Source organism: Aythya marila (genome assembly GCF_965140915.1).
Source record: "Aythya marila genome assembly, chromosome: 27".
NCBI classification, from domain to species: domain Eukaryota; kingdom Metazoa; phylum Chordata; class Aves; order Anseriformes; family Anatidae; genus Aythya; species Aythya marila.
The window spans coordinates 4,365,079-4,391,712 of NC_139068.1; the positions used below are offsets into that span (position 1 = coordinate 4,365,079).

General features: G+C 62.7%; 1 protein-coding gene across 1 annotated transcript; it reads left to right on the forward strand.

The window, feature by feature from the left end:
- Positions 1 to 790: 790 nt before the first annotated feature.
- On the forward strand, positions 791 to 26,156 carry MAST3 (microtubule associated serine/threonine kinase 3; the record flags this gene model as incomplete). The annotated part of the gene is made up of 29 exons (XM_082779874.1): positions 791 to 829; positions 3,212 to 3,243; positions 4,830 to 4,919; positions 12,913 to 13,001; positions 13,170 to 13,242; positions 13,391 to 13,411; positions 14,404 to 14,482; positions 14,986 to 15,143; positions 16,722 to 16,797; positions 17,139 to 17,348; positions 17,429 to 17,530; positions 18,092 to 18,224; positions 18,727 to 18,794; positions 18,962 to 19,047; positions 19,312 to 19,520; positions 19,852 to 19,990; positions 20,098 to 20,230; positions 20,331 to 20,496; positions 20,620 to 20,721; positions 20,954 to 21,076; positions 21,345 to 21,454; positions 21,571 to 21,725; positions 21,889 to 22,121; positions 22,253 to 22,453; positions 22,530 to 22,756; positions 22,843 to 22,965; positions 23,277 to 23,413; positions 23,622 to 23,803; positions 23,925 to 26,156. The coding sequence occupies 29 exons, from the start codon at positions 791 to 793 to the stop codon at positions 24,824 to 24,826; spliced, it is 4,398 nt and encodes a 1,465-aa protein (XP_082636000.1). The 3' UTR covers positions 24,827 to 26,156.
- Positions 26,157 to 26,634: the final 478 nt, after the last annotated feature.

Below are 26,634 nucleotides of genomic sequence, written 5' to 3' on the forward strand. Positions count from 1 at the left end.
GTGCGCCTCGCTCGGGGACAGAGGGCGGCGGTGACGGGAGTGTGGCTGTGCTGGGTGGGCTGGGACGCCCTGTCCCGCTGCGGCGGGCACGCACTGCAGCCTTGGCCTTCTTGGAGGGATGCACCGAGCCGTGCCGTGCCAAAGCGAGCCGTGTTGTGCCGTGCTGTGCCAGGCTGTGCTAGGCTGTGCCGTGCTGTTCCATGATGTGCTAGGCTGTGCCAGGCTGTGCCGTGCTGTGCCAGGCTGTGCAGTGCTGCGCCATGCTGTGCCAGGCTGTGCCATGCTGTGCCATGCTTTGCCAGGCTGTTCCGTGCTGTGCCATGCCGTGCCAGGCTGTGCCATGCCGTTCCGTGCTGTGCCAGGCCGTGCCAGGCTGTGCCAGACTGTCCCAAGCCACGGCAGGCTGTGCCATACCATGCAGTGCCGTGCCGTGCCGTGCCGTGCCGTGCCGTGCCATGTCACAACACACACAACAGCACCACCCCGTGCCGTGCCAAACTCAGCCAAGCCGTGCCGCAGCCCCGCAGGGCTGTGCCATGCCAAACCGTTCCGTGCCAGGCTGGGTCACACCGCGCCGCGCAGTGCCGGGCTGAGCCAGATCACCCCGTGCCGAGCCGTGCCGGGCTGTACCGAGCCAGGAGAGCTGTGCCACCCCCGTGCCGTGCCGTGCCGTGCCGTGCCGTGCCGTGCCGTGCCAGCCCCGTGCCGCTGGGCGGCGCACCGGGCGCACCGGGAGGCGGCGGCCCGGGCGCACCGGGCGGAGCGGGCGCAACGGGAGGCGGCGGCGGGCATGGACGAGCCCAGCATCCTGCGGCGCCGGGGCCTCCAGGTGAGCGGCGGGGAGGGCACCGGGCACCGGGCACCGGGAGCGGGGAGGTGGCGGGGGGCGGCGAGGGGCTGCGGGGGTGCTGCGAGGGTGGAGGGGGTGCCGGGGTGGGTGCTGATGGGGGGTGCTGGGGGCTCCGGGTGGGTGCTGTGGGCTCCGTGTGGGTGCGAGGGGTGGGTGCTGGGGGCGAGAGGTGGGTGCTGGGAGCGTGGGTGGGAGGGAAAGGGGGTGCTGCGGGTGAGAGGGGGGTGCTGGGTGTGTGCGTGTGCAGGAGGTGGGTGCTGGGTGGGCGCGGGGTGGGTGCTGGGTGGGTGAGAGGTGGGTGCTGGGTGGGCAAGAAGTGGGTGCCGTGTGGGCACAGGGTGGGTGCTGGGTGTGCGAGAGGTGGGTGCTGGGTGTGTGCAAGTGGGTGCCGTGCGTGTGCAAGAAGTGGGTGCTGTGTGGGCACGGGGTGGGTGCTGCGGGTGAGAGGTGGGTGCTGGGTGTGCAAGAAGCGGGTGCTGTGCCTGTGCAAGTGGGTGCTGTGAGTGTGCAAGAAGTGGGTGCTGCAGGTGAGCAGCGTGCCCGATGGGACCGGAGCCCAGCACGGGGCCGTATCCCCCGGGGGCTGCACTGGGGGCTCCCACTGAGCACCCCAAAGGGCCCCTTCTCTCCCTGCCCATCCCTGCGCCCCCTCCCACAGGGACCCTGGGCACCCGCTGCCGTTCTCAGAGGGGAGACAACCACAGCAGGGACCGGGGGGGGGGGCTGAGCGTTGAACCCGGGGGCTCAGCACCGATTTTCCGGGTGACCTCACGCCTCCGTCCCCATCTGCAAGAAGGAGCCGCGGCCGCCCCGCGGGCCCAGGCCGAGCTGTCGGGGCGGCTGGAGGATGGCACGGCGCTGCCTTCATTCGAGCTGGCAGCTCCCCGGGGCGCCCGTGCTCCGCTGCACGCTCAGCAGCACCGGGCAAAAATCGTGCGTGGGGGCTGCGGCCCCCACAGCACCACCACGGGGCTCCGGGCTCTCGGCACGGGCATCGCGCTTGGGTGCTCCTGCGGTCCCTGGGGGGAGCAGGAGGGGTGGGAAGGGTCACCCCAAAATGCTGGGCAGCAAAGTGCCTCCCCCCCGGTGCCGTCCCTGATGCCGTCCTTGCAGGGAGCAGCTTAATCCTGGCCCCCACCCGGACCTGTGGATGGGGGCAGCACCCTGCGGGTTTGGTTCTCTGGGCACCTTGAGGGTGCTGGCCCCGTGGTGCCACCCCACAAGGGTCCCTGGGGCCTTTGCAGGGTGCTGTGGCTGTCCCCAGGGGTGCAGCGGGGTTTGAGAGCCCCCAGCAGCGATGGGTGCTGGGTGCTGTGGGCCCACTCTGCACCCACACAGCTGCAAATGGGGTGGGGAGGGTGTGCCGTGAGTGGGGGTTAATTCTGGGGACTTGGGGGGGGTCTGTCCTTTGTCCTGCTGTCCTGCCTGCAATAAACCCCGAGGGTGACCCTACTTGTGCTCAGGTGGCAACATGGGCCTGGGTGCTGGGGACAGCAGGGTGCTGGGGGGCTCCTGCTCCACATGGGGACCCCACAACCCCTTTCCCAGCCCGAGTCTGGGGTCACCCAGTGCTGCTGGCACCCACACCCCCCCGGGAAGGGCACCCACGTCCCTCACCAGCACCCGTGGGCCCCAAATCCCGCGTCCCCACGCACGGGGCCGTGATATCACCCGTTGCCAGGGCGATGCTGCTGCATCACCGCACGCCCCAGCCCCGGGATTTCCACGGGGGCCGTGGGCAGCGGGACGGGCGCGCGGGCACCCCGGCTGCGTGGGGGACACGGCTCGCCCCCGCAGCGGCGCGCGCTCAGCCCCCACCCGTGGGTGCTGCCATGCTGGGAATGTGTTTAAGCCGCTTAGGGGCAGGGGGGCGGTGGGTGCAGGATGAGGCCAGCGGTGGGCATTCGCCCGGCACGGGGCTGTGTGTGCTGGCACGCTCACGCCGTGCCAAAGTGGGGGGTGCCGGGTCCCCGACGGACCCCAAAATGCCAGGGGGACGGAGCAGGCAGTGCTCCTGCTGCACCGCTGCCCTTCGCCCCCGTTGCAGCAGCCGCAGGCAAACAGCTCGTGCGAGAAATATTCCTGGTGGCTGGAAAAATAAACATGGGGGGGGCACCGGCTGCTCCCCATGCCTGGGGAGCGGGGGACGGGGATGGGGACGGGGCACGGCCACCCCCCGGGGTCACGCTGCAGCCTGGTGGCTCGGCGCTGCTCCTGCTCTGCTGTCCTCGTGCCTGTGTGCCCAGATTTGGCCACGGTGCCACCAGCCCCGGGGATTTGGGAAGGAGCTGTCCCCCCGCGCTCACCCCCCCCGGGTCCCTGTGGCCACCCTGACCCCGCTCTTTGCTTCTCTCGTTGCAGAAGGAGCTGAGCCTGCCGCGCCGAGGGAGAGCGTAAGTCCAGCGGGCAGGGGACGGGGGTGTCACTGGGGGGGGACGGGCTTGGGGACACGTCACCAGCCCCCGGGGTCAGTGGGGACGGGCGTTGGATGCCAGCGCGGGGTGCCCAAACCTAGGGTGGCATCACCGTGTTCCCGATACTGGAGGGTCCCAAAATGTGTGTGTTTACTGGGGTGGACTGGGGCATACTGGGGTGGACTGTGCCATGTTGGGGTGTGCTGGGGTGTTTTGAGCTGTACTGGGGTGCACTGGGGTGGACTGGTGTGCGGCAGGAGGCGGTTGTGAGGCTGCGCTGAGGTTGCGTTGGGGTTTGTTGGGGCTGTTTTGGGGCGTTTTAGGGCGCTTTGGGGTCTTGTGGAAGGAGCAGAGGGGTGTACTGGTGCTGTGCCGGCTCTACTGGGGGATACGGCGCGTGCAGGGGCCGTGCCAATGGTGCGCTGGGGAGGGCACTGGGGCCGTACTGGGGCCGTACTGGGGCTGTGATGTGCGGGCATCGGCGGCGCCGGGGCACATCCCAGAACGGAGCAGCCTCTGGACTGGGCTGGGAGGGGTGTGCTGGGAGCTGGGGGGCTGCCGAGCCGTGCCGAACCGTGCCGTACCGGGCCGTACCGAGCCGTACCGGGCCGTACCGAGCCGTACCGGGCTGAACCGAGCCGTACCGGGCTGAACCGAGCCGTACCGAGCCGTACCGGGCTGAACCGAGCCGTACCGGGCTGTACCGTGCCGTACCTTCCCGTACCGTTCCGAGCCGCTCCGAACCGAGCCAACCAACCCGTTCCGAGCCGAACCGTGCCGCAGGGGCGGGCCCGGGCCCGGCGGGCCGAGCCCGGCTCCCGGTTGGGGCCGCCGCCGCCGCCGCCCGCCCGCGGGAGCCGCCCAGCGCGGGGGCTGCCGGTGCGGCGGCGGCGGCGGCGGCGGCGGCGCGGGGAGCGGAGCGGTGAGGAGCGGAGCGGAGGGGAGCGGGGCGGCATGAAGTCACGGCGGGACCGGCTGAAGATCCCCTCGCTGACCTTGGAGTGAGTCGGGGCTGCCGGTGGCACCGGTACCGGGTTTGGGATGCCGGCGGCGGCGGCATCCCGAGCATCCCCGCATCCCTGCATCCCCTAATCCCGAGCATCCCTTCATCCCAAATGTGCCCTCATCCCAATCATCCCCTAATCCTGAGCATCCCCTCACCTCCACATCCCCTAATCCTGAGCATCCTCTCATCCCAAATGGGATATCCCCACATCCTGAGCATCCCCTCATCCCAAATATCCCCATATTCCGATCATCCCCTCATCCCAAGCATCCCCTAATCCCAATCATCCCCTCACCCCTGACCCCCACATTCCCTCCCCCCTCCACCCCACACCCCCACTACCCAGTGAGGACCCCATCTCCCCCCCCCCAGCCCCCATTCCCCTCTGTGCCCCCCCCAAACCATCCCTGGCCCCCCATATCCCCGCTGCCCCCCTGCAGCTCTCCCCTCTCCCGTCCCCATCCCTCATCCCTCTGTCCCCAGCCCCTTTCCCCCTCCCGGTGTCACCCCGGGGGGGGTCCCCGAGGCACCGGGTCCCGTTTATGCCCTTGCCTTGCAGCCTGTCCCCGAGCAGCCAGAGCCCGACCCTACTGAGCCCCTGCAGCCCCTGCAGCCCCTGCAGCCCGTTACTAACCCTGCACCCCTGGAGGTAAGCCCCCCCCAAATCCCAAAACCCCACCCCACACCAAGAGGGACCCAGCAGGGAAAGGGGACGGGGCGATGAGGTGGGTTCCCCCCACCAGGGACACCCCGGGGTGGGCGGAAAGGAGGAGAGATGGGGTCTGTCACCCCAAAAAGCGAGTTGGTGTCTGCTGTGGGTGGCTCCGTTTTGGGGTACCCCATGGGATCGCCATTGTGGGGGCTTCAGGTTGGCCTCTGAGCATCCCCGGTCCATTTTGGGGACCCCCTATGGGATCACCACTGAGGTGGCTTCAGCTCGGCCCCTGAGCAGCCTCATTTTTTGGGGGGATCACCTCAAAATGGGACCAGGGGGATGTCCCTGCTGGCAGTGGGGACGGTGCCTTCCTCCCACGTGGGAAACCCCCGGTGCCCTCTTTACCAGCCGTGTCACTTTCTTGTGGGATGCTCGGGGTTATGGGGACGTTTGGGGCCGGGGTGCAAGAGGGGAGGCTGCGGGGAGGGTGGGTGCTGGGGCCAGGCTGCTTTTTTGGGATGCGGGCAGTGGGGGACAGTCCGGGGACAAGGACATCCCTCTGGTGGCATCCCGGCCCCGTCAGGGTGGGGATTTGGGGAATTTTCAGCCCGGTTTGGTGATGCTGTCCCGTGTGGGGTTTGAGCTTGTGACGTGCCAGCACCTGACCCACTCAGGGAGCCGAAAAAATGAGGCCGGGCACCGGGATTTGTGTCACTGGGTCTCTGTGCGGGGTGTCCCCGTCTCAGCACGGGAGGAAGTTTGGGGGGGGGGGAGGGATGCCATATGGGAACCCCCCGGGCTCGCGGCCCCATGGGGCGAAGCACCCGGTGCAGGGGGAGGCACTAAGGGGAGCCCCCCGGGGGTGTCCGTGGTGGGGAGTTGGGGGCAGGTTTTGGGGCCTCCAGCCCCGGTTTGGGGGGGGGGGGTCATGCATGAGCAGTGGTTGCATTGCCATGGTAACCCTGACCCCATTTTGGGGTGATATCCTGTCTCTATAGTAACCCTGACCCCATTTTGGGGTGATTCCCTGTCTCTATAGTAACCCTGACCCCATTTTGGGGTGCTGCCCCATCTCCATGGTAACCCTGACCCCATTTGGGGTGATGCTCCATCACTGTAGTAGCCCTGACCCCATTTTGGGGTGATTCCCTGTCTCTATAGTAACCCTGACTCATTTTGGTGGTGATGCCCCTTTTCTATGCTAACCCCAAGCCTCCATTTTGGGGTGATGTCCTGTCTCTATAATAACCGAACCCCATTTTAGGGTGATGTCTCACCTCCATGGTAACCCTGACCCCATTTTGGGGTGCAGACCCACCTCTGCACCAACCCCGACCCCATTTTGGGGTGATGTCCTGTCTCTATAGTAACCCTGACCCCATTTTAGGGTGCTACCCCATCTCCATGGTAACCCTGACCCCACTTTGGGGAACTGCCCTACATCGATGGTAACCCCAACCCCATTTTGGGGTGCAGGCCCATCTCCCTAGTAACCCACAACCCCATTTTGGGGCACAGCCCCACCTCTACACCAACCCCGACCCCATTTTGGGGTGCTGCTCCATCTCCATGGTAACTCTGTCCCCCTTTGGGGGTGCAGCCCCACCTCTACACCAACCCCAACCCCATTTTGGGGTACAGCCCCATCTCCCTAGTAACCCTGACCCCATTTTGGGGTGATGTCCTGTCTCTATAGTAACCCACGGCCCCATTTTGGGGTGCAACCCCACCTCTACACCAACACTGACCCAATTTTAGGGTGCTGCCCCACCTCTGTGGAACCCCGACCCCATTTTGGGGTGCAGCCCCATCTCCATAGTAACCCCAACCCCATTTTGGGGTGATGTCCTGTCTCTATAGTAACCCATAACCCCATCTTAGGGTGCTGTCCCACCTGCTTGGTACCCCCAACCCCATTTTGTGGTGCAGCCCCACCTCTACACCAACCCTGACCCCATTTTGGGGTGCAGAGCCAGCTCCCTAGTAACCCATGACCCCATTTTGGGTTGCTGCCCCACCTCTATGGTAACCCCAACCCCATTTTGGGGTGATGTCCTGTCTCTATAGTAACCCACGACCCCATTTGGGGTACAGCCCCACCTCTACACTGACCCTGACCCCATTTTGGGGTGATGTCCTGTTTCTATAGTAACCCCCGACCCCATTTTGGGGTGCTGCCGCATCTCTACACCAACCCCGACCGCATTTTGGGGTGCAGCCCCATCTCCCTAGTAACCCCAACCCCATTTTGGGGTGATGCCCTATCTCTATAGCACCCCCGACCCCATTTTGGGGTGCAACCTGCCCCCCCCTAGCTACCAGCACCCCATCTCCCTGCGGGGGGGGGCCTCCCTCACTCCCCCGTTATCCCCAATCCCCCCCAATTTTTTGGGGGGGGGCTCCTCCCGTTTCCACGGCAACCGCACCCCCCCGTTGGGTGCCGGTAATGGCGGCGGGGGGGGGGGGGGGCCGTCTCCATGGCAACCCCGGTGCCGCCGGGCGGGAGGGGCCGGGCGCGGCGGGGAGGCGGCGGCGGGAGGCCCAGGCCCGGCCCCGGTGCTGGCGCCGGGCCCGGCCCCGTTCGGCCCCGTTCGGCCCCGTTTGGCCCCGTTTGGCCCCGTTCGGCCCCGTTCGGCCCCGTTCCGGCCCCTCCGGGCCGCGATGTCGGACCCCAGCTGCTGGGGGGCCGCTCCCGCCGGTTACCGGGGGCAGCGGGCGGCCGGGGCCCTGCTGCAGCGCTCCAAGAGGTGCGGGGCCTGAACGCGGAGGGGGGGGGGGGATCGGGGGGTTGAGGGGGAGGTTTGGGGGTGCTCGGTTTGGGGGGGGGGCTCTGGGGGTGTGTGGGTTTTTTGGGGGGGCTCTGGGGGTGTAATGGGGGGGTGCTTGGTTTGGGGGGGCCTTTGGGGGCACGTGGGTTTGGGGGGTTGCGTGGTTTGGGGGGGGTCTGGGGGTGTAATCTGGGGGTGTGTGGTTTGGGGGGGGACTCTAGGGGTGTGTGTTTTTTGGGGGGGGCTCTGGGGGTGTAATGGGGGGGTGCTTGGCTTGGGGGGGGCTCTGGGGGTGCGTGGGTTGGGTTTGGGGGGGCTGTGGGGGTGTAATGTGGGGGTGTAATGTGGGGGTGCTTGGTTTGGGGGGGCTCTGGGGGTGCATGGTTTAGGGGGTTGTGTGGTTTGGGGGGGCTCTGGGAGTGCGATCTGGGGGTGCATGGTTTGGGGGGGGCTCTGGGGGCATGTGGTTTGGGGGGTTGCATGGTTTGGGGGGGGCTCTAGGTGTGTAATCTGGGGGTGTTTGGTTTGGGGGGGACTCTGGCGGTGTGATCTGGGGGTGCTTGGTTTGGGGGGGGATCTGGGGGTGTAATCTGAGGGTGTATGGTTTGGGGGGGTCTTGGGGTTGCATGGTTTGGGGGCTCTGGGGGTGTAATCTGGTGGTGCGTGGCTTGGGGGGGTTTGGGGGTGTGGGGTTTTGGGGGGCTGTATTGGAGATGTGTGGGTTTGGGGGATGCTTTGGGGGTGCGTGGTTTGGGGGGGTACGTTGGAGATGTGTGGTTTGGGGGGGCTGCATTGGGGGTGCATGGTTTTTGGGGGGTGAATTGGTGCGTGGTTTGGGGGGGGTTGCACTGGGGCTGTGATCTTGGGGTGCACGATTTGGGTGGGGGGGTTGCAGCAGGGGTTGCACCTGGGGGCGCGTGGTGTGTGGGGGGGGCTGTCCCCTAGGGGCACCCTTTGGGGGTGCATTATTTGGGAGAGCTGCACGGCGGGGGTGCCTGCCAGCGGGGCAAGGTTTTGGGGGGGGGGTGCATCAGAGGGGGGTGCATTGGTTGGGAACCCTGTGCCATAGAGGGGGCGGCATTTAGGGTCTGGCAACGGGGGGAGGCGATGATGTCCCCCCCCCTGAGGTGCGACGTGTGCGATGCCCGATGCCGGGGACCCCCAGATTCCAGATTTGGGGTACGGGACTGAACCAGGCGAGAACCCCACGAGAACCCCGCAGTTTGATATAAAACCGGTGCTAATCGGGTGCGGGGGCCGAAGAGGGGGGGGCGTTGGGTTGGGGGCGAGGTCCCCCCCCCCCCGTGCTGTTGCTCGTAGGACTGGCACGAACAAAGCGCCGCTGGTTGCTTAGCGAACGAAGCCGCTCGGCGCGGGGCTGACGGCGCCTGCGTCGCTCCTGGCGGGGGGAATCGCAGCCGGGAGCTGCCTCGTGCACGGGTCGGGGTCCGTCGGGGGACAAGGGGCGGTGAGGGTGGCGTCCCGGCCGTCCCTACACGTGGGTGCTGCCCGAGCACCGTCCCCGTGGGGGGAGCCTGGTGGGGAGGCGTAATTGCAGGGCGCATCCGAGATGGTGCTTCGAAGGTGCACGGGGTTTGCTCTTCCTTCATTGTTCCTCCTAAAACCCGCAGCGAGAGCGGGGTCTGGGCTATTTCACGGCACGCAGGACACGCGTGGTGTTGTTTGGGGTGGTTTAGAGCCCCGTAGGGTCTGAGGGATCCGAATTTCTCGTGGTGGGGAGGTGAAACGGCCGGCACGGTGCGGAGCCGCTCAGCTCCTGCGTTGCTGCTCACACGGCGCTCGGCTCAACGTGGCAGCGCCGTTTCCTTAGGGAGCGGGGAGTCCTGCAGAGATTTGTCCCCATCTCCTTTCTTTTTGAGCTGTTTTCTCTCAGCACAAGGAAAAAAAGAAGCACGGACCCGGCCTGCTGTGCCACCGTGCCCGGCGAGGGTTTGGGGAGGAGGCCTGGTGCTCGGGGAGGGGATCAGGCGAGCACCCGACGGGGCCAGGCTCTGCAGGGAGGCACGAGGCGGGAGGTTTGGATCTCGTGGTGGTGCTGAGGAGGTGCTGGATTGCTGTGCACAGCCTGTGCCGGGCAGCACGGGGCGTTTCACCACTGCGACCCTGTCCACAGCATCCCCCACCGCAGCCTCCATCCCAGGAGGTCTCAAACATCGCGGAGAAGAAATCGCCCTGGGCACTGGCGCGGAAACTTTGGGTGCAGCAGCTTGGTTCGACATTAAGAGCAAAATCATCCCACTGGAAAGGAATTTTTCCAGCAAAAATGGCCCGGCAGCTCCGTGGCACTTCCCCGTGTCGGCAGGCACACGAGCGCCGTGCGTTTGTTGGTGGGGCTCGGAGGACTTTTTCTCCACGGCCACGTGAAGGCCGGGAGGGTTCCTAATCCTGGGAGCTGAGCTGGTGGTTTGTACTTTGAGACGGCGCCCGTGCCCTTATCAGCCCGACCCTTGCCTCGTGCTGCGCTGGAACCGAGTGCCCGTGCCACCGGCAGGGGCTTTGTCCCGCGTGAAGCCCACGGGGTAGGGAGCCAGAAACGCTGGGCAGGATAAATCAGGGATTTACCCAGGTTTTATTTATTTATTCACCCAGGTTTGGGCTTTTCCAGCCCTAACAGGGGGGTCCCTCTGGGCAGCTCGGCCCTGTTATTCACCCCACGGGCAGTGACGAGCGCTGGCTGGCATCTGACACGCGTTGCCCTACTGCCCTGGAAGGGTTTAGTCACCGACTCTCTGATCCTTCTCCAAAACACGTCACTCGATCCCGCAGGACAGGAGCAGGATGCCCACGGCCCCGTTGCTTGCCCACGGCCAGCATTTCCCCTTCCAGCTCGGGACATTTTACGATTCTGCCTCTGTCCCCGGGGGTGAGCATCACCCCGAGTGCCGGGACATCACGCGCGGGGCCGGGTGAGGCGTTATTTCTCTCCAGGCTCCGGGGTCATGGCCGCTGTCCCACGCTTCCTGCATCCTTTTTTTTAAAAAAAAAAAAACAAAAACAAAGCACTGGATGGTGACAGCCTCGGAGATGCCGTGCGCAGGCAGCGTGTCCCCGCGTCCGAGCGGCTCCGGGGGTGCTGACGGCGATTTTCCACTCCATGTTTGGTAAAAATGCACCAAGCGTGCATTAAGCACCGGGGGCACCGCTGGCAGCATGGGCTGGACCTCAGCCCCGGCTCCTGCCTTCGGGAGCTTGGGTTTTTAGCCCGAGGTTTACGTGCTGCAGAGGATGGGCAGCAGCCCGGAGCTGATGCATCAGGCAGAGCAGGGTTAAAGCGGAGCAAGATGGTTGCAGCAGCGAGGGTGGAGCGCGCGGAAACAGGAAACAGCAGCCTCTGCCTGTGTCAAGATTACTGGAACTTGCTTAGCCGAAGATTTTTGTTTTCACTTCCAAAATGAAACCTCCCGCGCGGGGCTGCGGCGCTGCCGGGAACGGCACCGCGCTGTCCCCACCGCCCCTCGTCCCCTCGGGGTCCCCTCCTGCGAGAGGAGGATGAGCAGATCCGCACCTTGGCAGGGCGAAAGAGGGGAGCTGCACCAAATCTTGCAGTTCTGCCTGATAAATATCTGCCGGGGTTGGCTTGGCAGCGGAGCACGTTGGCTCGTGGTGCCTCGTGCACCCGGCCCGGCCTGGCACAGCACAGCTGGGTGCTGCGGTTTTGCTGCTGCACCCATGGGTGCTGGGGAGGGTGCGCGCAGCCGGCGGTGCTGCAGCTTCAGCTGGGTCCTGGGCGTGAGCTGCAAAAGCAAACGGAGGGGCCAGGAGGGTCTTTGGGGTGCTCCCCGCACCCTGGACCTCGAGCAAAAGAGACGTGGACCCTGTTTGGTTTTTTTTTGAGAGGAGGAGGCAAAAAAAAGCACGCTGGATAATGCTGGGTTAAATCAGCCCTTCCCTGCTGGGAACCACCTCGTGCTGCCCGTGCTGCTCGTGCCTTTGGGACCCGGGGAGCATCTTTTTGTCCCGGGGCTGTGCCCCTGTGCCTGGCTGTTAAACCACGGCCCTTAGCAGGTGCTGTCAGCGCGGCCAGGCAGCTCGGCGGCGCCGTGCAGCACGTGCAGCCGGAGGAAGCGCGGCTGCAGGAACCGCAGCCTGACCTACTTGGTTGGAACGCGGCTCTCTGACATTTTCATGGGGATTCGTCCTCGGCCTGGCGTTCACAAAACCCACACGGCTTCGGTCGTGCGTGCACGAGCTGCCCCCAGCCTCTGCTCTGCTCTGGGGATGTTCCCTCCCAGCAGGGCGAAAGCTTCAGTGGGGCCGGGGGGGGCGTTTTAAAAGCAGGTTCACGTGGGCTGTGTGCGGGCTGCAGCAGCGTCGTGGGTGGGTGGGCAGCAAAGCAGCAGGTCCCCGCTGGCAGGGGAAGCCCTGAGCTCGTGGCTCGCAGCAAAAGGAAGCAAAAATGAAATTCCTGCGAGGAGCACTGAAGTCTTGTGCGTGTGGAGGGCGCGAGTGTCGGTGATGACACAGAGACCTCGTGCTTGCAGACGTGCTCTTTCTCTTGTTTCCTTGTGGGTGCTGGCGTGCAGACCCCGAGCAGCACCGGGACGGGGTGATAAAACCATGAGCGTGGAGCCGTGCACGGTGCTGCTTTCTGTCCTGCACTGTCACACACGTGGCTGCCTCCTGGAGCTGCTTTGGAGGAGCACAGCACCCTGCGAGTGCAGCACCGACAGGCAGAGCAGAGGGGACGGGGATGCTGCCAGCCTGGTGAAGGCAGCGGGGTTTCTCTGTGGGGCTGGGGGTTTAGGGCCTGGCTGTCCTCCCCCTGGGCACGAGGGACACGAGGGATGTAGGAAACAGGGGCATTTTCCACGCTGCGCAGCGGGGCTGGCAGTGGCCTGAAGCAACTTGGCATTTCTGTCGCTTCCTCCTTTTAGATCCCTTTTTCTATTCTTGCCCAACAGCCCGCATGCATCTTCCCTCCCGGCAGGCCAAAACCAGAAGCGGGGCTTTGCTGAGACGGTTTGGCTTCCAAACTAACACTGCCAGCCCTTCTCCAGCAGCATTTCTCCGGGGACATGATCTTCCCGGGGACACAAATCCGTGATCAATGCGGTGACAGCAGCCGTGTCCCCTCGCTGCCACCCGAGCGAGCTGGAGCTGGGGCTGCAGGGCACTGCCTGCAAGCGACCCGCACGTGTCTGAGCCCGACCTGTGCTTTGCTTTCCCAAATGAATCCCCTTTTCTTTTTCCTTCCCCAGTTGCCGAAGCAGCAACAGGAAGAGCTTGGTGGTGGGGACGCCCTCTCCGACCCTCTCGCGTCCTCTCTCGCCGCTCTCGGTGCCGACGGGTAAGGGGAGTGCTGAGGCTGGGCTGGGCATCGCCCCAAATCACCCCGATATCCTGGGGGGGCAGCGAGGGCCCTGCGGGTGCTGCCTGGGTGCTTGGTGGCTTTTCCAGGAGGCAGCAGAGGGATGGTGTAGGGAATGCTGTGATTAATTCTCCCTTTCCCCTGCAGCCGGGAGCAGCCCCTTGGACAGCCCACGTAACTTCTCCACCAGCACCTCTGTCAACTTCCCCTTCGCCCGCAGGTGAGCGCCTCATTGCCCTAATCACCACCACCATCCACAAATTGGGGCTGTTCTGTTGGTCTTAATGATTTTCTTATTCCTCCCGATTTTTGTTTTGGTTTTGTTTTTTGCCCTGCTGCTGCGACCGGTGCTTCCCGTCGCCTTCCAGCCATGCTCCTCGGACCGACAGGCAAGTAGTGGCTGGGAGAAGGGTTTTGTGGAGGGGAGCTGCTTTGGTGTCAGCATCTGCTCCACCTGGGCACGTCCCCGCTCCCCTTCCTTCTGTCCGTGCCGTGCATCCCTAGCGGGAAGATCCCCAGCTGCAGAAGGGCTGCAGGGATTGCTGCGGGAAGAGAAACATCCCCGTTCCCATCACGCTGTCCCCCAGCCCCAAATTCTGTCCCGCTCTGTTCCTCGTGCTGGAGTTCACGCACGGGGGCAGACGGATGACGTTAACCCCTGGATTGGCGCATGGAAAAAACCTGGAGGCTTGTGTTTAGTTTTCACGCTCGTATTGGAGGAAAAAGCCAAAAGGGCTTTGCGGACATCCCCGTGGCGTAGGAGCCAGCGCATCGCCAGCTCCGTCGTCCTCGGCCCCTGCATCGTGGCCCTGTCCTGCACGCATGGGAAACGGCGCCGGGAGGTGAAGGGCCTCATCCTGACCCGCTCCGTTGGAAACGTGTCCAAGAGGAAGCATTCGCCTACGTGCGAGCGTTTGCCTTCCTGTTTATAACGAGGCTCTGCTGGCCGTGTGCGCCCTGCACGGGTTCTTAGGAATCCTGATTTCTCCCAGAACGAAGTCCCAGGAGCTAGGATTTTGCTCCAATTAAAATCAGATTCTCACTTTTTATTTTTTCCCTTTTGGAAACGGAGCCGCTCGAGTGCAGCGCGTGGCTCAGCAGGGCAGGGCTGTTGTGGGGCTGTGGCTGCCATCGCTTCGGGTTCCCCACCCCAGCAGCGTCCCCGTCACAGAGGGAATAGCCCACCTCACCCAGGGGTCATGAACTGTGCAAAACCACCACTATTTCACCCATTTTCATCCCGTTCTGGCAAGAGGCTTCAGGGCTTTCTCACAGGAGCCAACAGCAGTCCTCTTTCCCATCCTTCTCATCCTGATGTTATTTCTGCGCGTGCATTCACGTGTTTTCTCCAGCGTGTGACAGGCGTGCGTTGCTCTTGCAGGGCTGATGGCAGAAGGTGGTCGCTGGCTTCGCTGCCCTCGTCTGGCTATGGGACCAACACCCCCAGCTCCACCGTCTCGGTAAGGTTGGCTCTCTTGGGGCAGGAGGCGAGAAGAAGCAAAGTGCTTTGGGAGCTTTGGGTGAATCCCGAGCCCTGCAGCATCACGTGCAGCAGCTGCGTCGTGTGTTCCTAATTTTAGGAACGCTGCAGAGCCCCGCTAATGGCAGCAGCTCCTCCTGCATGTTAAAGCTTTGCTGCATCTCATTGAAATACACACGGGACACGTCTGTGCTGAGAAAGAGCAGGACAGGAGCTGCTGGGGATGCCCCAGGTGGATGGGAGCAGGCCCTGGACGGAGCCAGAGGTTGAATTTTGGGGTGGGTGCAGGCAGTGCACAAAGTCCCAGCCAGCTCCTGCCACCCGTGTTGCACGCAGTGAGCGCAGGAGGTGCACATGGAGCAATGCTCATCAGTTTTTCCAGTCTACTAAGAGGCTCGAGGCGTATTTTCCCGGCGGGTTTGCTGCTTGCCAGGCACCGACCCGTCTCCTGACCTTCTTGACCGTGTCTGTCCTTCCTTGCAGTCGTCCTCGTCCTCCCAGGAGCGGCTGCACCAGCTGCCGTACCAGCCCACCCCCGACGAGCTGCATTTCCTTTCCAAGCATTTCCGCAGCACGGAGAGCGTCACGGACGAGGACGGGCGGCACTCGCCCTGCCTGCGCCCACGATCCAGGAGCCTGAGGTACAGAAACCACCTGTGCTGGTGTGATGATGCTCAGGGACCCGCTTCTGGCCACTTCTGCCAGCTCCTGAGCTCCTCCTGGGACATCCTGGTCCTGCTTAGCCATGGGGTTGACCCTGATATGTTTTTTCCCCTTGTAAAGAAGTGGTAAAACTCCGTGCTTTTGCAGCTAGGCTCTGCTTTCCAGCAGTCCCTTGGCTGTCAGGATGACACTTAAAAATGAGATTACTTGGTTTGAGGTTGGGGAAAGCAGCATTTGTTCCAAAATTGCCCTTTCACAGCCTCCTGCCGCGTGATCCACGGGGTTTTGGCAGACCTGGGGACCCCAGAGCAGGAGCCCAAGTGGTGGCATCTGCTCCGAGGGCACTTTATCAGATGTCACGGCCGCAGGGCCAGCGGCCTGAGCGGCCGTTAGGGGATTAAGCAGCCCGTTTGCGTGCTCAGCTTTGGAAGCGTTGCCTCCTTTAACAAAAGCCAAGCACCGCAGGCACGTCCGCACCTCCCCAGCCTGCTCTTAAGCAGGTGGGCAGGCAGAGCTGCGGCTCTCCCGGGGCTCCGCAAATTGCTCGGAGGGCTGGGAAGGCGACTTGCTGCTGCTTTCGGCTGCAATTTCATTAAAAGCAGATTAATTAGCTGGCAGGTTTGGCAGGTGGCGACCCTTCCGCTGAGGAAACGCCAGTTTTGCGATCAGCGCCGCGAAGCACGAGCAGGGGCTCTGTGCTGAGCTGGGGCTCAGCTCCTGAGCGAGCCAGTCGGGGGTTCGTTATGGCATTTATTACACAGTGGTTAATGAGTGGCTGCCTGCTCCTGCCGCTTGCTTTGCATAATGAGATTACGGCCCTGGTGCTGGTGGCACGAGGAGCAACGTCGGGTGAGGGAAAAGAAAGCTTTCTCCTGCAGGTCCCCGTGCCTGCTGCGGGGAAGGTGGGGATGGGTTGGGATTTCTCTGCTGTGGCTTGTGAACTGCAAAAAGGGCAACTGCAGCACCAACCTGTGGGATCCGGGAGGGCTGCGGGTACCCGGCTGCAGTCTCGGCGTCCTTCCAGCAGCTTTGTCGTTGCTGTCTCTGCCACTGACATCACGGCAGGGGCTGAAGCAGAAACGATGGCACGAGAGGAAGCCGAGGATCAGCCGGCTGGTTGGAGCCAAGTGACTAACGCAGCTCCGGTGGCCCGGCTTCAAAATGCCTGTGGCTTTTCTGGTGACTTGGGTTTGGAGAGCTGAGTCTGCAGGAGGTCGGCGCTCCCAGGGCCTGACCAGGCTCTGTCAGGACGTGCGTGGGGCTGGCACCCCCTGCTCAGGATGGAAACGCTGAAACTGGGGAAGGGGAGAGCTGCTGGTGGCTGTAGGCGTGCGGTGATGGGGACCCCAGGGACATCCCAACCAGCGCAGGTGATCCCGATGGTGCTGGAGCTCCTGGCCCAAGGCTGAGCGCTCCGCTTGGACGGGCTCTAACGGCTTGTGACACCAGGGACAACGAGGAGAGGACAAATTGCAGCAGCTCTCCGGGGGCAGTAGCTATTTGCATACTTGTAAATGCCTCGGTCTCGTAACGCAGCCGGCTTTCCCACCCCGCAGCCCTGGACGAACGAGCGGAACGTTTGATAATGAGGTGGTGATGATGAACCATGTCTACAAGGAGCGGTTCCCCAAGGTAACCCTGGCCTGGGGGGGGAAGGGGGACGATGGCATCAGTGCCCCACAGCATCCTGACAGCTCCTCCGGAAAAATCAGTGTGCTGGAAAATGAAATGCATGAGTAGATGTGGGGGGTGCTGGGGGACACCGGGGACGTGGGAACGAGCCAGGGAGGCAGGGACACGCGGCTCTGCGTCGTCACACGTGCAGGCAGCCGTCTCCAGAGACCCTGGTGGGGCTTTTGCGGGCTGGTCCCAGGTGGGACCAGAGGTTGGAGCAGTGGGAGGTGGCAGCACAAGGCCTGGAGGTGGCACGGGGACATGCATTCATGGGTGTCACCATCCCTTCTGCCTCGCAGGCCACGGCCCAGATGGAGGAGCGGCTGCAGGACACCATCAGGAACTTCTCTCCAAGCAGCACCCTGCCGCTGGCCGACGGGGTCCTGGGCTTCATCCACCACCAGATCATCGAGCTGGCCCGCGACTGCCTGGCCAAGTCCCAGGGGGCTCTCATCACCTCCCGCTACTTCATGGAGCTGCAGGAGAAGCTCGAGAAGATGCTGAGAGACGTGAGTGGGGGCAATTCCCTGCCCGGCGCCGTCTCCCGAGGCCGTCGGTGACTCCAGGCTTCCGTCCCCTTTTCCGGCAGGCTCAGGAGCGTTCGGAGAGCGAGGAAGTGAAGTTCATTGACCAGCTGGTGAGGAAGCTGCTGATAATCATCTCGCGTCCTGCGCGCCTCCTGGAGTGCCTGGTAAGACGCTGCAGCTCCCCGTGGGTGTTTGTCTTCCACGGTCAGTTCCACGGAGGAGGAGTCCCGCTAGGAAGAGCCTCTTCTCTCCACCCTGCTGGGTCCCCCGGGGGAATCGCTGCTCACACGCAGCCTGGGCTGCCGAGATGAGCTGAGCCCATTCTCAGAGTTAGAGCTGTTTCGTGGAGGGGAGAGGCCGGTTTTTCTTAGCAGAGCATGGGGATGGGAACTTCTTTGCAAACCTTCTCACCCGGGTTTCGTTGTGCTGCGTCGTGCTGAATTGCTGAAACGCTGGCTGTTCATACCTGCTGTGGTTCCAGCGTTTTCTGAAGCGTGCTGCTGGTGTGCTCTCTGTGAGGTTTCTCCTCCCAAGCCAGGCCATGGGCTGCAGGGGTTTTAAAATCCCTTCGTGCTTGGAGGAATGATGCTAGAGCCAGGAGCAGAGCGCTCAGCTGTCTCCAGCAAGCATCCAGAGCCTGTGCCCCGCTCACTGTGGAGCTCAGAGGGAAGGTCGGACTTGGCAAAGCCTCACTCCCTGACCACACTGGGTTTTTCCCCGTCTAGGAGTTTGACCCCGAGGAGTTCTATCACCTCCTGGAAGCCGCAGAGGGACACGCCAAAGTCGGCCAGGGAATAAAGACCGACATTCCCCGCTACATCATCAGCCAGCTGGGGCTCGTCAAGGACCCGCTGGAGGGTAAGGAAGAGCTGGGGTGAGGTCTGCAGGGGGCCGTGAGCCCCTCCTGCTCCCCGTCCTGCTGCAGTGAGCACAGACAGGCACGAGGAGGTGCAGGCAGTGGCTGGAGCCGGCTGGGCTGCAGGTCCAGGACGGCAGCCAAGCCTCCAGGCCAGCCCAGCCTCTCATTATTGCTCCCAACATGTTCAGCAAAGCAGATTAATCTCAAGAACACTTAATCCATAGGAAGCCAAGGCTTTGGGAAAGGGGGGGGGGGGAACCATAATCCTTGAAGAACACGGGAATGACTATGGGAAAAAGAGAATTATGTAAATGTTTGACCTCCGGTTTAACCTCCTAATGCCCCGACCTGAATTTCTCCAGACAATGGCTTGAACAAAGCATGTAGCTAACCCCCCCGCGGGATCTCTGAGACTGGAGGGAAGGTGATAGCTGGGGGATTCTTTTGGGATAAAGTGAGGTTGAGCATGAAGAAGGTGAATACCGTCACTGTCTTCTGCAGAAATGGTGCAGCTGGACCACTTCGACAGCGGGAACACCATCACGCCAGAGAACGATGACACCTGCGAGGTGAGCAGGGTCCCAGCTGCATGTCCCCACGCGTGTCCCACTCGGTGCCCCCAGCACCATCCTGCTGCCCTCCACACCATAGCTCTGTGTGAATTCCTGCCTGCCAGCAGCACGGGGGGGCACACGGAGCACCACGGGCACGCTAAAGCCCCTCTGCCTCTTTCCAGAGCCAGCCTTCGGTCACTGCTCCTCGGAGGAAACCCTGCGAGGGTGACTTCGAGACCATCAAGCTGATCAGCAACGGGGCCTACGGGTGAGCTGGGAGGGCTGGGCAGGCGCTGGTGGCACGCTTGGAGCATCCTTCCCTGCCGTGCAGCAAACAGACCTCCTGGCAGCGTGCTCGTAGTTTCCAAGCCTTGCTTCCACCTGCAGACACCTCCAAGCCCACGTGCGCTGAATTTGCATGTTTCTGACCCTAGCTGCTGCTCGTCCTGCCTGTCCAAGCCCCGTGTGCTGTGGGATCGGTGCCGGAGGTTGGAGAATGTGTTCTGAGGTCTGGTGGCTCTCTCTCTCCTAGGGCCGTGTACCTGGTGAGGCACAGGGAGACGCGGCAGCGTTTCGCCTTGAAGAAGATCAACAAGCAGAACCTCATCCTGCGCAACCAGATCCAGCAGGTCTTCGTGGAGAGGGACATCCTCACCTTCGCCGAGAACCCCTTCGTGGTCAGCATGTTCTGCTCCTTCGAGACGAAGCGACACCTCTGCATGGTGATGGAGTACGTGGAAGGTGAGCGGGGCGCTTGGGGTGGTGCAGCAAGGAGAGGGGACAAGTGGAAAGACCCCGATAACAGCCAGGTGTCCGAGTATTAAGGATGCCATCCTGATGGCTCCTGCTTTGCTTCACTTCGGGGAGCAGAAGGAAGCCCTGCTGTCATCCCCAGTCCCACCCTGATGTAGGTGGTGGCTGCCTCACCTAGGAGAACATTTCTGCCTCATCCTCAGGCAGAGCTGCAGCTCCGAGGAGGGATGGGAGGGTCTCACTGGGAGCCTGCCTAACTCTTCCTGGAGACCCCTCCGTCTTTTCCAAGTGCTCAGGAGCAGCCGTGTTGTTCCCGCAGGGGGGGATTGTGCCACGCTGCTGAAGAACATGGGCCCGCTGCCCGTGGACATGGCGAAGATGTACTTTGCTGAGACCGTCCTGGCGCTGGAGTACCTCCACAACTACGGCATCGTGCACCGCGACCTCAAACCCGACAAGTGAGGGCAGGGGTTGATCCCACAAAGGGGCAGGGGCTGGGCTGGGAGGGAGAGGGGCTGCTCCAGGCCAGGAGAGGAAGACAACGAGGTGGTTCCTTCTCTTCCAGCCTGCTCATCACCTCCATGGGCCACATCAAGCTGACGGACTTTGGCCTGTCCAAGATTGGCTTGATGAACATGACCACCAACCTCTACGAAGGGCACATGGAGAAGGACACTCGGGAGTTCATGGACAAGCAGGTACGAGGGTGGCCCTCACTGGCACCCGAAACAGGCTTGGGGCCCGGTGCAGAGGTTGTTGGGGAGGTGTCAGCAGCACCCAACGCTGGTTCTAACACAGGTGTGCGGCACGCCCGAGTACATCGCGCCAGAAGTCATCCTCATCCAGGGCTACGGGAAGCCCGTCGACTGGTGGGCCATGGGCATCATCCTCTACGAGTTCCTGGTGGGCTGCGTCCCCTTCTTCGGGGACACCCCCGAGGAGCTCTTCGGGCAGGTGATCAGCGGTGAGTGCCCGCAGCCGCCGGCACGTTTTGCTGCTCCTTTTGCTCATCCTGCCCAGCCCCTCGCCCCCATCCGCTGCTCCCTGCACCCGAGGGGCTCCGCGCTCACCTCCCCTTTTGTTGCAGATGAAATCATGTGGCCGGAGGGGGACGAGGCTCTTCCTGCTGATGCTCAGGACCTGATCACCCGGCTGCTGAGGCAGTGCCCGCTCGAGCGCTTGGGCACCGGTACGTGTGCTAGGATGGGCTCGAGGCAGCTCCAGGCTCAGCAGCACTTGGGGCTTCACCAGGCACCCGTAGCAATCGTATCAAGCCACTTGCTTGTGTGATAAAGCGTGTCCTGCTGTGTTAAGGACACGGTGCAAGGCACAGATCCATCCTGGGGGAGAGGAGATGGTGCTGTTGGGGCTGGGGACGTTTCGGGATGTGCTCTCCTCACGGGGGTTTCTCTGCCTGCCAGGGGGTGCACACGAGGTGAAGCACCATGCCTTCTTCCTCCACCTGGACTGGAACGGGCTCCTGCGGCAGAAGGCAGAGTTCATCCCCCAGCTGGAGTCCGAGGACGACACCAGCTACTTCGACAGTGAGGCCACCTCCAGCCCCTTGCCCCCGTGATCCTTTGGCCCCGCTGCAGGGCCGATGCTGCAGCAGGAGACGAAAATCTCCTGGGTGAATCCTGTCATTTTACACCTTGAGCTAAGTCGCAAAAAACAGATGTAAATCTGTTTCTGCACTGCTCAACCTTAACAAAAGCGTTGCTTTCTCATCCCAAAACGTTCCCGGGGTTCCTGACGCCTCCTGTTCCCTCGTGGCAGGACGTCAGCCCTCACCGCTGGTGCTCTTGCTTTCAGCTCGCTCCGAGAGGTACCGCCACTTGGATTCGGAGGACGAAGAAACCAACGACGAGGAATCCTCCGTGGAGATCGGCCAGTTCTCCTCCTGCTCCCATCGCTTTAGCAAGGTGCTTGATCCGTCCTCTAAAACCCCAGCGGGGTGATGCCAGGGAGCTGATCCCACAAGCAGGACCCCCCCTCAGCAGTATTCCTGCTCTGTTCTGACCTCTCGCCTGTTCCCCAGGTGTACAGCAGCTCCGAGTACCTGGCCACGCACTCCAACCTCAGCCTCTCATCCTCCGATCGGAGCCACAGCGAGGACAAGGAGGACAGGGGGGAGCGCTGGGACCGGCACTCGGGAGACGAGGACAGGAGCCGGCTGTCGGGCGCAGAGCCCCGGTGAGTGCTGGGACGGGGACTCTGATGCGAGCACAAGGTGTTCCCATCAGATGCTGTCAGTGGGACCTGTCCTGGGGTGCTGCAGAGACCCAGGACCACCTTTCCTATCACCTTTCCTCACTCATTTATGGGTGCTCTGCGCCCTCTGGCTCCCTCCCTGCAGACTGCGGTCCTGGACGTCCTGCAGCTCCACGCCCTACACCTCCCAGCACGAGCGCAGCCGCAGCCCCGCCGCCCTGACCAGCACCTACAGCTTGGACACCATGCCCAAATTTGCCTTCTCCTCGGAAGATGAAAGCCCTTGCGTGGCACCGGCCAAGCCAGAGCGACCCAAATTTGTGCTGGGAGATCCCGACGCTGGGTCCAGCACGGCGGTGAAGACTTCAGCGTTATCTGGTGCGTGGGTTTGGGGGCGGACAGGGTCCCTAATGGTGTTGGGTGGCTTCTCCATGCTCTCCTGAAGCCTGTAGAGGGTCCAAACGGCCCATTCTCAGCCATTTTACCACCTCCTTCCTCCTCCCTTTCAGCTGATCTCGTCAGCCTGAACCGCATCCGCCTGCGGAGCAACAGCACCGGCACCAAAAATTCAGCTCCCAGGGGCTTGGAGCCAGGCAGCAGCCGCCGGCTGAGCAGCCAGAAGGACGGGACGGAGAAACCGAGAACTTCTCCCGGCAGCCGAGTGCCCAAATCCGCCTCCGTCTCGGCCCTGTCCCTCATCATCACGTCAGGTTCGTTGTTGGTTTCTGCAGCCACCGCGGCCACTGCGTGGCTTCCCGGGCATGAGCCTCCTTCTTCTCCTTGCAGATGACTTCAGCAGCGGTGCCCTCATGAGCCCCATCTCCCCCCACTCGCTCTCGTCCAACCCCTCTTCCCGAGACTCGTCCCCGAGCCGGGACTCTTCCCTGGCCATCACCAGCCTGCGGCCCCCCATCATCATCCACAGCTCGGGCAAGAAGTACGGCTTCACGCTGCGAGCCATCCGGGTCTACATGGGGGACAGCGACGTCTACGCCGTGCACCACATGGTCTGGGTAGGTGGCCCCGGGGACCGGTGACACCGTTGGGACACCACAGGTGTGGGTTTTGTCCGAGCAAAAGCCTGGCTCTCTTGTTGCAGAGTGTGGAAGAAGGGAGCCCTGCGCAGGAAGCAGGGCTGAGAGCTGGAGACCTCATCACGCACGTCAACGGGGAGTCGGTGCTGGGCTTGGTGCACCGGGACGTTGTGGAGCTGCTGCTGAAGGTAGGCACCTCGCTCTGCTCGCCCAACTTGCTCAAACCAGCGCGTCAGGCCCGAGCAGCAAATTATCCCTGACCCTTGGGAGCGTGGGAATCCCGAAATCTGACGGTGCTGCAGCAGAGCCGCCGACGCCACGGAGCTGCCACCCAGCAAATGGATGTGAAACGCAGCAGAGCGCAGGGTTTAGCTTATGGGGGAGTTGGGGGTGATGTTTGTGAGATGTGGGGCTCGCAGCTGCCTTGCAGACAGCTCTTTGGGGTTAAAACCTGGTGCTTGGGGCCAGCATGCCGTAATGACCCCTTTCCTACCCGCAGAGTGGCAATAAAGTAGCCCTGAGGACCACTGCCCTGGAGAACACCTCCATCAAAATTGGCCCTGCCCGGAAAAACAGCTCCAAGACACGGATGGCCCGAAGGAGCAAGAAGAGCAGGAAAAGGGACAGCCAGGACAGGTGAGAATAAACCGGGGGGGGATAAAATGGCCCGTTCGGTCCCGGTGTCCCGGAGCTGGAACACGAGGTCCAGGTGGAGGAGCACAACCCCGCCAGATTTAGGTCTGCAGGCTTCAAAGAGAGCTGGCAGCAGCATCTCCAAGGCCCCAAGGGTGCCTCCTTCTCCCCCCCAATTTGTGACCGACCTCCCCGTGCGCTTCCTTCCAAGGAGGAAATCCCTTTTCAAGAAGATCTCCAAGCAGTCGACGGTGCTGCACACCAGCCGCAGCTTCTCCTCCGGCCTCCACCACTCGCTGTCCTCCAGCGAGAGCCTCCCGGAGTCCCCCACACACAGCCTGTCCCCGGGTCCCACGACGCCCTGCCGCAGCCCCGCTCCGGATCTGCCCCCAGGTACCAAGACCACCACGTATGCGGGGTTGGGATCCTCTTTTTTCCCCCGGGGAGGGGACGGGGACAGTGGCATCCCCAGCGGTTGGTGACTTCTCTCCCTCTCTCTCTCTCCCCGCGGCAGATGCTGTGTCCCCGCAGAGCACCTCTCCCTCCTCCAGCACCCCCACGTCACCCGCCGGCCACGTGCGCCCCAGCACCCTGCACGGGCTGGCTCCCAAGCTGAGCGGGCAGCGCTACAAGGTGGGACGCCGCAAATCCACCAGCAGCATCCCCCCCTCGCCCCTCGCCTGCACCCCCGCCTGCGCCCAGCGCCCGACGTCCCCCCAGAGGTCCCCGTCCCCGCTCCCCGCTCACCCCAAACCCTCCCACCCCTTCCAAGGCAAGACTCTGTCCCCCCCCACCATCGTGCGGCAAGGGGCTCGGCCGCGCAGCGCCGAGTGCCCCCGCTCCCCCCTGCTCAAGCGCGTGCAGTCGGCGGAGAAGATGGCAACATACCTGGCCGAGAAGAAGACCGGGGGCGGCCGAAAACTGGGGCTGGAGATGCCTCTGCGGGATGGAGCCGGGGAAGTTTTTGGGGAGGGCGAAACGCCCGTCCCGCTGTACCCCGGCGAGCACGGCTACGGAGCGGTTTCGCGGCCGGCGGAGCAGGAGATGGTGGTGATGAGGCGCCTGAACCTCTCCGAGCGCCGCGACTCCTTCAAGAAGCAAGAAGCCGTGCAAGAAGTGAGCTTCGACGAGCCGGGAGGCGAGGACGGGGCCAAAAACGACGCCGGGCAGGGCGCGGGCACGGGGCCCACGGAGCCCAAAGCCAGCCGGGTGCCGCAGATCGCGGTGCAGGGCTCGGAGAGCGACGAGCAGGAGCCGGGGGTGGCCGGCTGGGAATGCCAGGCCTCCTACCCCCTCCGCCTCTTCAGCACCGACAGCACCGCCGGCATCGCCTTGCCGCGGCGGGACGGCCACCGGCACCACCGGACCTGTGGGGACGGGGCCCCCTCGGGGCTACCGGCACGGGGCATCCCCTAAAACCTCCCCGATTTGGGTCCCGTGCTGCTGCGCCGTGGGATGAAAGGTTTTTATCTCCAGACCGCGCCGAGATCCGGAGCTTTGCCTTTTGTACTAACTGCAGAGACGCCCAAGATTTCTGTCGCGGGGGCTCTCGGCGCGGCGGTGGCGTTTCCCCGGCAGCAGGGCCCGAAACTTTGTGAATAGAAAGGACTCGATGCAAAAACTCGGAACTAATTTATTACTTTTATAAGCTAAACAGAGGCGTTGCAGGGTCCAAGCTGTCCCAGCCTTTCCCGTGTGTTTCCCGGCCCCCGTCCCGATGACACGACGTTTTCTAACCGAAAGAATTTCCCCGTTTGTTCACTTTCAGCTGGAAAAGCCCCCAAAATGCAGTCACAGGGCAGGTTTTCCAAGTAGCAATGAAGCCAAGGGCTCCCCTCGGCAGATGTGCATTCAGGGTCGCCTCCATCTCCATGAACCCCCCCCCGGTGCCCCCCTGCTCCTGCAGGAAAATCCCCCAAATCCCCCAAAACCCGTGCCAAGGGCCGTGGGGGTCATTTTATAAACCCGTGGCAGGTGTAAGGGTTTTATTTTTTTTATTATGATTCCTTTTGAGAAAGCCCCAACCCGCTCTCCCAACCTGCTCCATCATCTCCCAAGCGGAGCGGGGCTGGGGAGGATAAACCCGGCCCGACCATTGCTTGGGATTCAGCAATTTGATGCAAAGAACAGGGTTTTTAGTCTTTTTTTTTTTTTAGTTTTCCCTATTCTGCCATGATGTACCTTTGGGCATTCACTCGGTATGGTTGATGCATTTCATGAAAAGCCAATATTTCCATTTTTCAAAAAAAAAAACAAAACCACAGTATTTAAATTCTTCAAAAAAAAAAAAAAAAAACAACCCAAGCGAGCTCTGCTCTACCTGTAATTTCTAAACTTCTCCTCCCGCAGCTCTCTTCCCGACGGACCAAGGGCCAGCCCAGTGCTTTCCCCCCCCCGGTTTCTAACGTTTTCTATGCTCTAACCTTTGCTGCTGCATGCACAGGGCCACGCCGCCGCGCTCCGGCCCCTCGGTGCCATCTCCCACCCCGAAGCGTTGGCTCCGTATTTCACTGGATTATTTCGTGTGCGTGTGGTTCGTGCCAGGCTCTTTGGACAAGGCTCGGCGTTTCCTCCCCTCTGTCTCCCTTTTTTCTTGCGACGCATCTCTTGGGGCGTGCGAAGGGTGTTTTGTTTTTTTTTTTATGGAAAATGTCGTAAAAGCGGATGGGACCTTGTCTTCCTGGGCTGTGCCGAGCACCGGTCTTGCTGTTACCTTCGGGAAGTTTTATGTTGTATTAAAATTGTTCCTTGGGACGTGCTGCGGTGTGGGGTCTTGTGAAACAGAGAGGCTGGATGAGGCTGGATGAGGGCAGGGGGTGGGTTCTGGAGGGGATCCTCGTGCAGTGCCTGGTGCAGTGCTTAACGCCCATTGCAGTGCCCCCTTGCAGTCCCTGTTGCAGTGCCCATACAACGCCCACTGCAGTGCCTGTTGCAGTGCGTGGTGCAATGCTCAATGCCCGTTGAAGCACCCGTGCAATGCCCACTGCAGTGCACATGCAGTGCCCGGTGCAATTCAGTGCCCATTGCAGAGCCCATTGCAGTGCATGGTGCAAATGAATGCCTGCTGCAGTGCCGTGTAATGCCCATGCAGTGCCTGCTGCAGTGCCCAATGCTCATTGCAATGCCCGGTGCATTGCTCAATGCCTGGTGCAATGCTCAATGCCCAGTGCAGTGCCCAGTTCAGTGCCTGGTGCAATGCTCAATACCGTTGCAGCCGCTGTGCA